General features: G+C 35.7%; 2 protein-coding genes across 3 annotated transcripts; one reads left to right on the top strand and one right to left on the bottom strand.

Moving 5' to 3' along the window:
• Positions 1-85: 85 nt before the first annotated feature.
• On the top strand, positions 86-3,771 carry tnfsf10l4 (tumor necrosis factor (ligand) superfamily, member 10 like 4). 2 transcript variants are annotated; one of them, XM_079870512.1, is made up of 5 exons: positions 86-461; positions 581-712; positions 841-886; positions 2,716-2,802; positions 3,112-3,662. In XM_079870512.1, exons 1-5 carry the CDS (start codon positions 288-290, stop codon positions 3,516-3,518), a joined length of 846 nt encoding a protein of 281 aa, XP_079726638.1. In that variant the 5' UTR covers positions 86-287; the 3' UTR covers positions 3,519-3,662. The 2 variants fall into 2 exon arrangements, with proteins under 2 accessions (XP_079726638.1, XP_079726637.1); XM_079870511.1 differs by having other exon boundaries at positions 151-461; positions 3,115-3,771.
• Positions 3,495-10,456, bottom strand: casp22 (caspase 22, apoptosis-related cysteine peptidase). The gene is made up of 7 exons (XM_079870506.1): positions 10,312-10,456; positions 9,638-9,952; positions 5,513-5,529; positions 5,270-5,378; positions 4,548-5,034; positions 4,291-4,444; positions 3,495-4,011 (listed from the first exon to the last, which is right to left on the bottom strand). The coding sequence occupies exons 1-7, from the start codon at positions 10,316-10,318 to the stop codon at positions 3,994-3,996; spliced, it is 1,107 nt and encodes a 368-aa protein (XP_079726632.1). The 5' UTR covers positions 10,319-10,456; the 3' UTR covers positions 3,495-3,993.
• Between the last annotated feature and the right edge of the window lie 1,567 nt (positions 10,457-12,023).

Raw genomic sequence — 12,023 nt, 5'->3', positions numbered from 1 at the left:
AGTATAGCTAGCTAGCCTATGTAGGGCTACATCATCGCAAACTCACCTCAGTTTTCAGATCCTCATTCAATCAGGCTGATAGAAAGCGGGGCGGTGCTGTGACCGCGGGACTTTCCAGCAGGGAAAACTTTTTTTTTTTTTTTCTTTTTTTTTTTTATAGTAGGGAAAACAAACTAACATGCGGAAGAGCGCTGAACAGCTCCAAGACCTTTGACTCCCTCAGGAAACGACAGGAAAGGAACTTTCTCTTTCTGTCATGCGAATATTCTGTAAAACGCTGTCGGAACATGACATCAAACCTACCAACCAGTCCCAATTATTGCCAGCTGGACGAAAACACATCTGAAAACAAAAATGCAAAAGGGCAGTTCATATTTTTCTTGATTTTGACTTTAATATTAAGCACCGAGACGTTTATCACAGCTTTTCTTCTTTATGACTTCTGCGAGGATATTCACAGAGTGAGTTAATCGTTTTTCGTTAAATTATGATTTATAAACATGTTGTAGTCATAATTTATGTATGTATGTATATATATATATAATTTGTTTAGTAAGTTTTGTTTGTTTGACTTTAAAAGACTCGTGAAACAGGCAGAGATGGAGGGTATCCAATCCACTGTCTTTCCACAGATGTCACCCAACCAGCAGATCAAGCAGGAATCGCAAGTTGTGACTTGTTCAATCAAGAACTGACACAAACTGCTCGGCAGGTATTTAAAACGGCTTCAAAACATGAATACATTTTTTAAATTGAGTAATAGGATAGGATACATGTAAGATTATTACATTATACATGTTATATGATGTTCCATAAGAGTCTAAATTTCTTTTTGAACAGAGGCTGTTGCTAGACATACAAAATTATGTACTGGGAACATTTGGAGGTAAAACAAATGTATTGATTATTTAAATTATTGTTTGCTATTATTGCTTATGCAACACCTGTTGATGCACAGATGTATATTTACACCAGCCTGCAACCTTGGTGGTGTCTTTTCACTCATGTCTGAGTGTGCATCCTCAAATCACTCTCCTTTCTCCCAACCAGCCCTAGTCAAAGAAATAATCAAATGCGTAGGAAATATAAAGACTATAGGGGTCACCCTAGTTAAGGGGTGTAACGATTCGTTTTAACAACGATTCGATTCGTATCGCGATTCGTGGTTGTCGATACGATTCAAGGACGATATTGGTTCATTTATAACGATACGATCCGTAACGATTCAGTGACTTGAAATCGATTCAGTGACTTTTTAGCCAAAAGTTCTTGTGCCAAAAGCATGGCCAAAAGGGAATCAGGTATCAATTAATTATGAATATAAACAAACAAGTAAACAACAATTGTTGTTTACTTGTTTGTTTATGTTCATAATTAATTGACCTTTTGGCCATGCTTTTGGCACAAGAACTTTTGGCTAAAAAGTCACTGAATCGTTTCGGATCGTATCGTTCTAAATGAACCAATATCGTCCTTGAATCGTATTGACAACCACGAATCGCGATACGAATCGAATCGTTGTTAAAACGAATCGTTTCACCCCTAATAGGCAGACTGAATCGAGTAACGTTTAACGCCTTTATCATTAAAAGTGCTAAGAAAAAACATCCATATAAAGTCTGACGTGCTTAAATCCAATGCGTTATTTCCCAGTATCGATACAATCGATGCATTACATTTTAAAACGATGTTAGATCGATATATGTCGTTCGGAAGGCCAACTTGCCGAGCACAGATCGATGTAGTTGGATCATAGGAATATAAATCGATACATCGATGTAGTTGATAAATCGTTACACCCCTAATAAAGACAATAAAACAAAAAATAAGACATTGATTTAAAATGTATTTCAGTAAATGCACAAATGTGTTTTGAGTCTAGATTTGAATGTGGCTACTGTTGGAGCACTTCTGATCGAAGCTGGTTCCTGCTATAGGGGTGGCATAAAGCTAAAAGTAGACTCGCCTTGCTTTGAGTGAACCCTTGTTATCTCTAACTGACTTGATCCTAATGATGTGAGTTATCTGTTAGGTTTATATTCAATGAGCATATCTGCAATGTACTGAGGTCCTAGGCCATTGAGTGATTCATAAACAAGTAATAGTACTTTAAAGTCAATTCTAAATGTAACTGGAAGCCAGTGTAAAGACTTTAGGACTGGTGTGATAGTTTTCTGGTTCTGCTCAGAATCTGTTCTGTATGAGCTGCAACTGTCTTATGGTCTTTTTGGGAAGGCCGGTAAGGAGTCCATTACAAGTCCACCCTGCTGGTGATGAAAGCATGAACAAGTTTCTTGACTGGAAACTTAAGTATTCTTGCAATATTTTTTGAGATGACAGATGATTTAGTTATCGCTTTGACATGACTACTGAAGGGTGAAGCTAAGGTCCAACTCCAAAATCACACCAAGATTCCTGACTTAATTTTTTAGTTTTTTGACCCCTAGAGTCACGGTATGCATTCGCCTTGAGAATTTTATCTTTGTTTCCGAATGCAATGACTTCATTTTGTCTTTGTTTGACTAAAGAGGCATTTACCACTTCTAGGAGATCTGATTCTAAATAGTTAAACACAGATTTGAAAAAAGATGTGAGGAGTGCAGTCAAGGGCGCAGGTTGATGTTTTGATGCTGTTTTCCCAGATTTTACCATTAATTGCCTCAAAATCAGACATAGTGAATAATTTAATTGAAAGTATGTTCTTGGATTTTACAGAACATAACATCACTGAGATTTTCATACCAGCTGTGCATGTCGGGGCAAAACAAGAGCTTAAACAATACCAAAGGCTTCAGAAAAATGGTAGGATCTTCCCCATAGTAACAATCTACTGTTTACACTTTACAAGATTGTATAACACTGTGATCAGCTGACTTAACTTCAACTAAAGTCAACTAAAATTAAGTAAATTAACTTCATGCATAATTTAAAAAAAAATAAGTTATGTGGAATTGTCGAGTTTACATAACTTAATTGTTTCTATAATCATGAAGTTTATTTACTTAATAATTTTAGGGCATGCTGGATTCCTCACTTTTTTAAGTTTAGTCAACTGATCACTTTTTACAACAAATTTAATGTGGTTAAGTTTAATCTTCTCTTTGCTTTCAGCAGACGAAACTCCTGCACTGGATCGTATCCAGTGGGACAACATGAACGGCCAATTCAGTCAGGAAGGGTTAATGAGCTTGAGCCCCGAAGGAGAAATAGTGGTGCCACACGACGGAATTTACTTCGTTTTCTCTCAGGTTTATTTTGAAACACAATTAGGACAGAGTATGCACTTTACGCAATACTTATACAAGAAGACAGCATCTTATCCACGACCAGTGATGCTCGCAAAAGCCATAGTGACTCCCTGTGTGAGCGTAAGATCTGGTGTACAGCTTTATTCCAACCACCAGGGGGCGCTGTTTCGCTTAGAAAAAGGCGACAGGCTCTCCCTGTATGTGCTGAACATAAGCGATGTGCGCTTCCCTCAGGAAGCCACTTACTTTGGGGCATTCATGATTAACTAAGCGAAATAGCAGCATTTTGATTAACTTTATTGCTTATGTTATCCATTCCCATTTTGTCCACATCAATGTTTAATAAAGGTGTTTAAAAATATATTTAGTTTTAATAGATTATTTATTGCAAATAAAAGAGCATTATGTGAATTATAGTCTTCAGTCCTGTTGATATGTGTACCGGTAGGTGCTTTTGTCCACCGCCAAAAAAGTTCAGGAGCAGCATGAGTATTAGATGTAATTTATTAAAGAAACATCGGTTATAGGCCTATTATTATTATCTTGACACTTAATAATAAAACTATTCACTTCTTTTTGTTTACATGGTTAAAAGTGGTACATGACAAAACATTTTTAAAATCTCATATGGGAAAGCAGAGGTGATTTCTGTAGAAATTCTCTCTGTCCACATCATTTATTTTCTCTGGAATGTCAATGGCAAGATTTCCTTCTTCTGCAGCTGAAATATGAAGGTTTCTTCTATTTAGAACCAGCTAGCAGCCTGGAATGGAGAATGAAGAGAGAGCTTGATTTTGTAAATATTTTTTTTTTAAATGTTGCTCAATGCAAATTTTTTTCTGTAGATAGAACTGAAAAATATCACACCACAACAATGTACAGAAACCTCAAGGCTGCTACTTTGAACATATGGAATTCTAGTTTAAGAAGATGCAGCAATGGAACAATATTCAGTTTTGAATTTACACAGCATTACACACTGCACAGAACTGTAACTGATGTCTGTTATGATATAATAAAAAAAACGGGATTAAGTTCTGACCTTCGGAGCTCTGAAAACAAGAAGCTTTCTCAGAGTGAAAAGGGGCTGAGGAGTCATCTTTGCATCTATTTCATCGTTGTTTTTTTTTATAATGCCCTCTTTATGGCTTACATCATTATTGACTTTAGTGAGGATACTCAAGATGTCCTGGCCTCTAAAAATGAAGGAAGAAAATGTTTTACATATAAACAACAGGCTTAAAATAACCAATATAAAGTCTTACCTCATGCAAAAAAAGGCCAGTGTGGATAGCTCACCGTTTACTTCCCTCTTCTAAATGCTTGCAAAGGGACTGTATAAACCATGATCCACTGAATTCATCACGAATCGACACATATCCCTGCACCGTGGACATGGCAATCAGAAAATCAGAATCTTTGGCAATGTATGATACGTTGCCAGATTTCTGGATTCGACTGGAACCAGAGCCATCTACAACCAGCACTTTACTCTGCATCTCATGCCCTCTACATGCTTGTATAAAGAAGACTTTAGGTTTTCCAAGCAGTTGTTTGCAGTTGTCTCCATCAAATGGGGAGGTGATGTCATTCAGAGGACATATTCGCTGATCATATCCCTCAACACCAGTCTTATTTCCATGACTCAACACGCAACAGACAAAGCAGTCTGCATGACGGCGATCCTTACTGTAATCGATCATGAGCTGTTTTATCTCAGATGCCGTCTGATCTTTCTTGATTTCAACCAGAAAGTCCAAATTTTCAAACAAGCTTTTCAGAGAATCTGAGAAATACATAAAAGAAAGACAAGTATATGGTAAAGGTAATACAATACTTAACCATACATTGAACCAGATCAATTACAACAACAAATGAAAGAAAGAAAATGAAGAGGACAAAAAACACGACCAATAAGCATCTCCTAGTGCATAAGCCTCTTCTAAAAAGGATAGGCCTATGTGAATTAGTGTGTTTTGTGGTTGATAAACATCGAACATGAAAAATAATTTACTGCCTACCAGCATCTTTTTGGGATCCTTTTCGGTTCATTTTTGGGTTTTCAAAGTTCTCGTTATTAATAATTAGGCAAAGTCCACGTGGATTACTGTCCATTTCGTACTCATCAGTCTAGAACAAAAGAGGTGTTACAGAACACATTCAAGAATAAAATCTGTCTGAAAATGTTATAATTTGTGAAAAAATTGAAATCAAGGGAAAATGTATCATTTGAAAATGCTGCATAGCTTGCTCCACTTCATTACCGTAGTTTTTGGTTTGTCTAGGGGGGAAAAAAGATATGTCAGTATCTTAAAGTTAAATATTTTTGGTAACACTTTATATTACGACCCGCAAACAACTGCGTAAGTAAACCGAAATTACGGTGTACGTTTCTGTAATTATAGTGTACTTCCGTGTAGGTATAAGGGAACAATATGTTAAGTTTTGGGTAATAAAGGGGTAACAAGCAGATATACAACCTGCAAAGAACTTCGTAAGTAAACCGAAATTACGGTGTACGTTTCTGTAATTATAGTGTACCTCCGTGTAGGTATAAGGGAACAATATGTTAAGTTTTGGGTAATAAAGGGGTACAACCAGATATACAAGCAAATTATTTATAATGTAATTATTTTAAAACTAACAGGTACCTATTCTGTTAATATATTCCAGGCAAAAATTGTACGTCTGTTGTATATAAAAGCTTTTATCACATTTCTGGAAAAATATGTTCTTGTGCAATGTAGTTACAGGGTAATTTTGACATCTGTGGGTTGTAAATTATATATATATATATGGCTGTATGTAAGCACAGTATGATAAAAATTTAATCTGAAACAATTTTATAAACAGCTGATTTCGAAAAACATTGGCAATGCTATTTATTGGCTTTTCTTACTAAACTACTAAACATTTAGCCCAAAAAAAAAAAAAAATTCTGCTATGACTTTAATTTAGAACGTACCATGTAGTACTTAGTACTTACCTTATCACATTGTATTGCAATGCCACTTAAATGTCAGGGCAAATATACTGTGTAATTAAAAAAATTTTTTATTTTTTTTATAAGAGTAGCTTACCTTTCTCTGTAATTACTGTGCAAATAGTGTTGTTTCGTATTGTTACATAGTAAGTAGTGTTTGTTACCCGTTTCAACTGTGTATTTACAGGGTAAGTGTAACTCCTGCGGGCTGTAAATTAAAGTGGCGCTTGTTACCCCCTTGTTCTGTGTATTTACAGGGTAAGTGTAACTCCTGCGGGCTGTAAATTAAAGTGGCGCTTGTTACCCCCTTGTTCTGTGTAGTTACAGGGTAAGTGCAGTAAATATACAATAAAGGATCCAATTTAATTTCTGACTTTTATTTTACAAAAACATTTCAAAACACTTTTTCATCTTAATAAAACATTGTCTTTTCTACAGTATACTCAAACAACAAAGTAACACATTATACCCCCCAACCCCTTTATTTGCTTCTCTTGCTTTTCTTCTTCTTTCTTTTCTTGCTCTTCTTTTTCTTAACTTCCACAGGGGACTCTGAAGTTGAGGAGTTGATGGAGTCCCATTGGTCTTGCTGCACTGCAAAAAATATGAATATATATACATGCTCTTAGCAAGCTACACCTTCAATTTTAAGTTGTCGAACAATCCTCCACTCTAAAACATTTTGTGCCACCTGATATTACTGTAGTAACTGTAATTTTGAAGAAAACACATTTTGGTGAAGTTTGAGGCAGATCATGGGGGGGTTGTGATATTTTATAGTGATAATGACTGTAGTGCAGCAGAAAATGTTTTTTAAAAAGGCATAGTTCTGACAGCAACAAAAAAAAAAAAAAAAGCATGAAACACAAACATAAGGGCTGTGGCACTATAGGAACAGCATATCTTTGTGTCATTGCAGATGGGACAGCAGACTTCATCTTTTCAATTTCCTTTTTCAAAAAATCACACTCAACTTTGAGCAAGGTGATCTCTGCTTTAAGAGTGATAATCTTATCTTTGAAAGAAAGAAAGAAAGAAAGAAAGAAAGAAAGAAAGAAAGAAAGAAAGAAAGAAAGGTTAGACGTTTAAATTTTACTCCTGCCCTACTCCAGGGCTTATACTTGTGACCACTTTCCTATTTTTTAAAACATCAAATTGAAGAACTAAACATCACTGGTACTGTACATTATAAATGCACTTGTTAAAGGATTAGTTCACCCCAAAATGAAAATTTACAACGGACAACGGTAACAAACATTGGTCACCATCGTTAAGTCCAAATCAATGCAGTTTCAAAAGTATTTTAAGTGTTTAAACGGGCTGTACGTGATCACAGCTGAAGAAGAGGTTGTTATCTAGCGAAACGATAGGTCATTTAAAAAAAAGGAATATATAATTTATAGACTTTTTACCTTCAATAGTTCGGATTGAGCTGATCAACAAACGGACAGGGAACTACGTCATCACGTTGAAAGGTCACGCCTGCGCCGGCAATACTATTTGAACTACTATTCATATTCATCAGAATGTTATTCATATACTATTCATATTCATATTCACTGAATACTATTTCTATATATATAATCGCAAACAATACTATTTGAATTATCCTCCTACGTACGGTCGCATTGTAAACAGTGGGGCGGTACTTCGGCCGGCGCAGGCGTGACCTTTCAACGTGATGACGTAGTTCCCTGTCCGTTTGTTGATCAGCTCAATCCGAACTATTGAACTATTGCCACAGCCCTCAGGTTTGTGTTTCATGCTTTTTTGTTTTTTTGTTGCTGTCAGAACAACTATGCCTTTTTAAAAAACATTTTCTGCTGCACTACAGTCATTATCACTATAAAATATCACAACCCCCCCATGATCTGACTCAAACTTCACCAAAATGTGTTTTCTTCAAAATTACAGTTACTACAGTAATATCAGGTGGCACAAAATGTTTAGAGCGGAGGATTGTTCGACAACTTAAAATTGAAGGTGTAGCTTGCTAAGAGCATGTATATACTGTATATTCATATTTTTGCAGTGCAGCAAGACCAATGGGACTCCATCAACTCCTCAACTTCAGAGTCCCCTGTGGAAGTTAAGAAAAAGAAGAGCAAGAAAAGAAAGAAGAAGAAAAGCAAGGGACGCAAATAAAGGGGGGGGGGGGGGGGTATAATGTGTTACTTTGTTGTTTGAGTATACTGTAGAAAAGACAATGTTTTATTAAGATGAAAAAATGTTTTGACATTTTTTTGTAAAATAAAAGTCAGAAATTAAATTGGATCCTTTATTGTATATTTACTGCACTTACCCTGTAACTACACAGAACAAGGGGGTAACAAGCGCCACTTTAATTTACAGCCCGCAGGAGTTACACTTACCCTGTAAATACACAGAACAAGGGGGTAACAAGCGCCACTTTAATTTACAGCCCGCAGGAGTTACACTTACCCTGTAACTACACAGTTGAAACGGGTAACAAACACTACTTACTATGTAACAATACGAAACAACACTATTTGCACAGTAATTACAGAGAAAGGTACTCTTATTAAAAAAACTAAACAAAAAACTTTTAATTACACAGTATATTTGCCCTGACATTTAAGTGTTATTGCAATACAATGTGATAAGGTAAGTACTAAGTACTACATGGTACGTTTTAAATTAAAATCATAGCAAAAACAATTTTTTTTGGCTTAACGTTAAGTAGTTTAGTAAGAAAAGCCAATAAATAGCATTGCCAAAAAGTTTAATTTACAACCCACAGATGTCAAAATTACCCTGTAACTACATTGCACAAAGACATATTTTTCCAGAAATGTGATAAAAACTTTTATATACAACAGACGTACAATTTTTGCCTGGAATATATTAACAGAATAGGTACCTGTTAGTTTTAAAATAATTACATTATAAATAATTTGCTTGTATATCTGGTTGTACCCCTTTATTACCCAAAACTTAACATATTGTTCCCTTATACCTACACGGAGGTACACTATAATTACAGAAACGTACACCGTAATTTCGGTTTACTTACGAAGTTCTTTGCAGGTTGTATATCTGCTTGTTACCCCTTTATTACCCAAAACTTAACATATTGTTCCCTTATACCTACACGGAAGTACACTATAATTACAGAAACGTACACCGTAATTTCGGTTTACTTACGCAGTTGTTTGCGGGTCGTAATATAAAGTGTTACCATATTTTTCAATATATTTCCATATGCTTCCACTCATAGGCTATAGGTAATCATTGTAGGCTACAAAGTTTGACCGTAAAACATATTTTAAGAAAAACTAATTATGAAAAAGTCATTAAAATTGTAAAATTGGACAGAGAAAAGATACATGACAACATTTGTAAATGAAGGCTAAATATAATTTTTGAATTATTCATGAAACCTTACCTGCAGTTATAGGTATGTGACTAGAGGTCGCTCCTGTTTCCTGAGTTGCTGAATGGCTGTCTATTTTTAAGCCCTCGTATAAAATCTTGTCGTTTTCCTTCAAGCTTTTGAGCAGAATTTCACTTGCTTTACGCCCCTTTTTCCTCACATAGTCGATCAGATCACGAGCTTGATCAGCTCGCGTTTTGGTCTTTATTTCTTCAATCTCGTCAGTGCCTAGCACATTATCTGCCTCAAGATCATCCAACAAACTTTTGATAACAGGCCCGGTCAAACCTTTAATCAGTTGAGTCCGAAGGTTTTTTAACACATTTTCTAAAGGAAAACACTTTGTTAAGTAAAATGTTTATGTAGGCTGTATTCAATTAAATTATAGACTAATTGTTGTTGCATGTAGGCTATAATGTATTATGTTTTCTGAAATTTCTGAATGCCATAGCATGCATACAATTATTTCCAGTTGCTATGAATAGTAGTCTGCTAAATGCCTTAAATCTGAACATAAATTGGAAACAGTGGTTTCAAGTTTTCTTTAATTAACAACCATTCGTTGTCTTTTTACTTTCACTTTTCATTTCATTTTTGTGCAGCAATTTCTTTAAAATAATTACACGCCTATAACCAACAAATTAAGTTTTCAAACACGCATACATTATTCATATTAATCTTCTTACCTGCCATTTTGTCGTATAAAAATGTGTCGTATTAATAGCCTACTATTTTATGGATAGCTTTTGTTAAGGAGTAGCGACAGGAAGTCGTGAAAACTTGCAAATGCCGTGGCTGTTGCTAAAGGCAAAAAGCCATCAACATGTGGGTGTAGATCTAGAGGCGGATGGAACTATTCGAGGACTCCTAGGCTACAAATATAACCTACATTTTAGGCCTAAGCATTTTATCATTAGATAACTGTAATGTGTGTGTGTGTGTGTGTGTGTGTGTGTGTGTGTGTTTGTTTATTTATTTATTTTTTACTAGTTGTGCAGGTTAATGCGCATTATCATAATGTGCATTACCAGGCAGGGACTTTAATTATAATAATGATTATAATAATAATATGTTTAATTTATAGCGCCTTCCCCGAGCTCAAGGACGCTTCACAATAGTAAAGAACAAACAGTCAGTTTATACATAATAAATGGACAGTAGACACTTGCCCAGTCCATGAGCGATTGCAGTTGCATATCGCATTCCAATCGAATACAAACAGACACTATAACAGAATACAAAGTAATAAGCTTAAGCATCATGTTATGCGCGAGATGCTGCAAAAGACACGAGAGACGAGCGCAAGACCAAGTCCGTCTAACGCGTGTTTATGTAGAAAAAGTAATGGAAAAACAGCAGGGTGAAATGGAAAAACGCATTCTGTGTGAACGGCCCCTTAATCTCACATGGCATATATAGCCTTTGTTTGTTAATGAGAGGTCGCCATCAACATTTTTTTAAGAATTTATATTTTTTCTAATTAGCAAGCCCTAAAATATCTTGGAGAGAAATTGCAATCAAATATTTGTTAAATTTGGTATTAAAGTATTGAAAATCATTTTATTAAGTTATTAGAGTAAAATGTTTGTAAAAATCCTTATCCAGTATATCACAAATGACTAGAAAAGCCATGTAAAATGTGTTAAAAAGAGTGGGATCTGTGTAGAACATTTAGCTCTTAAAACTTATGGAATTTTGAATCTTTTTTTATTTTTTATTATAATTATATTAACTTTTAATTAATTGACACATAACTTCTGTAAATTAAAATAAATTGAAAACAAAATTTTACAGCATTACAGCAGAGTGGAAACCTATAGCCTATAAGGGGGTATTTGAATATTTTTGTGGACAATTGGGTCAAAAGAGTTGTAAGAGTCAAGTACTCCTGGCTGCAGCCTGCAGATTGGGGCTGGCTGCACCTGGGGTGGGGCTAAATATGTCCCCCCGCCCCCACACTCTTAGTTGGGCCCTGTCCCAAATGGCACTCTAAACACTCGCGATCTTCCCGCGAGTCCGCACTTTTGTGACGTAATGCCGCTTTGACTGTAGGAAGAAGTCTGCTGCGTTAAAGGCAAAAGTGTGCATTGAGGAAGCACCCTTCTGAAACTTAAAATGACAAATGGGACACCCTACAGACTCGTGGACTTAACGGACACACGCATGCGGCAGCCATTGTAAGTCCACAAGACCGAAAGTGCATAGGCTATGAAGTGTGCCATTTGGGACGGGGCCTTGGTGTAGGTCAAAACACAACACACTGTGATGTCTTCACAATTTGAGATAAAAATGAGTCGAAATGTGATGTTTTCCAATCAAATTTTGTCCACACCTGAAACTGAATCATTTTGATTGAACAACCAATGAATGTTTCATTACAATCAAAATATAAACATGT

This window comes from Squalius cephalus, assembly GCF_949319135.1.
Source record: "Squalius cephalus genome assembly, chromosome: 5".
NCBI classification, from domain to species: Eukaryota; Metazoa; Chordata; class Actinopteri; order Cypriniformes; family Leuciscidae; genus Squalius; species Squalius cephalus.
Note: the sequence above shows the minus strand (reverse complement) of the source record. Positions and strands in the feature narration are given on the sequence as shown.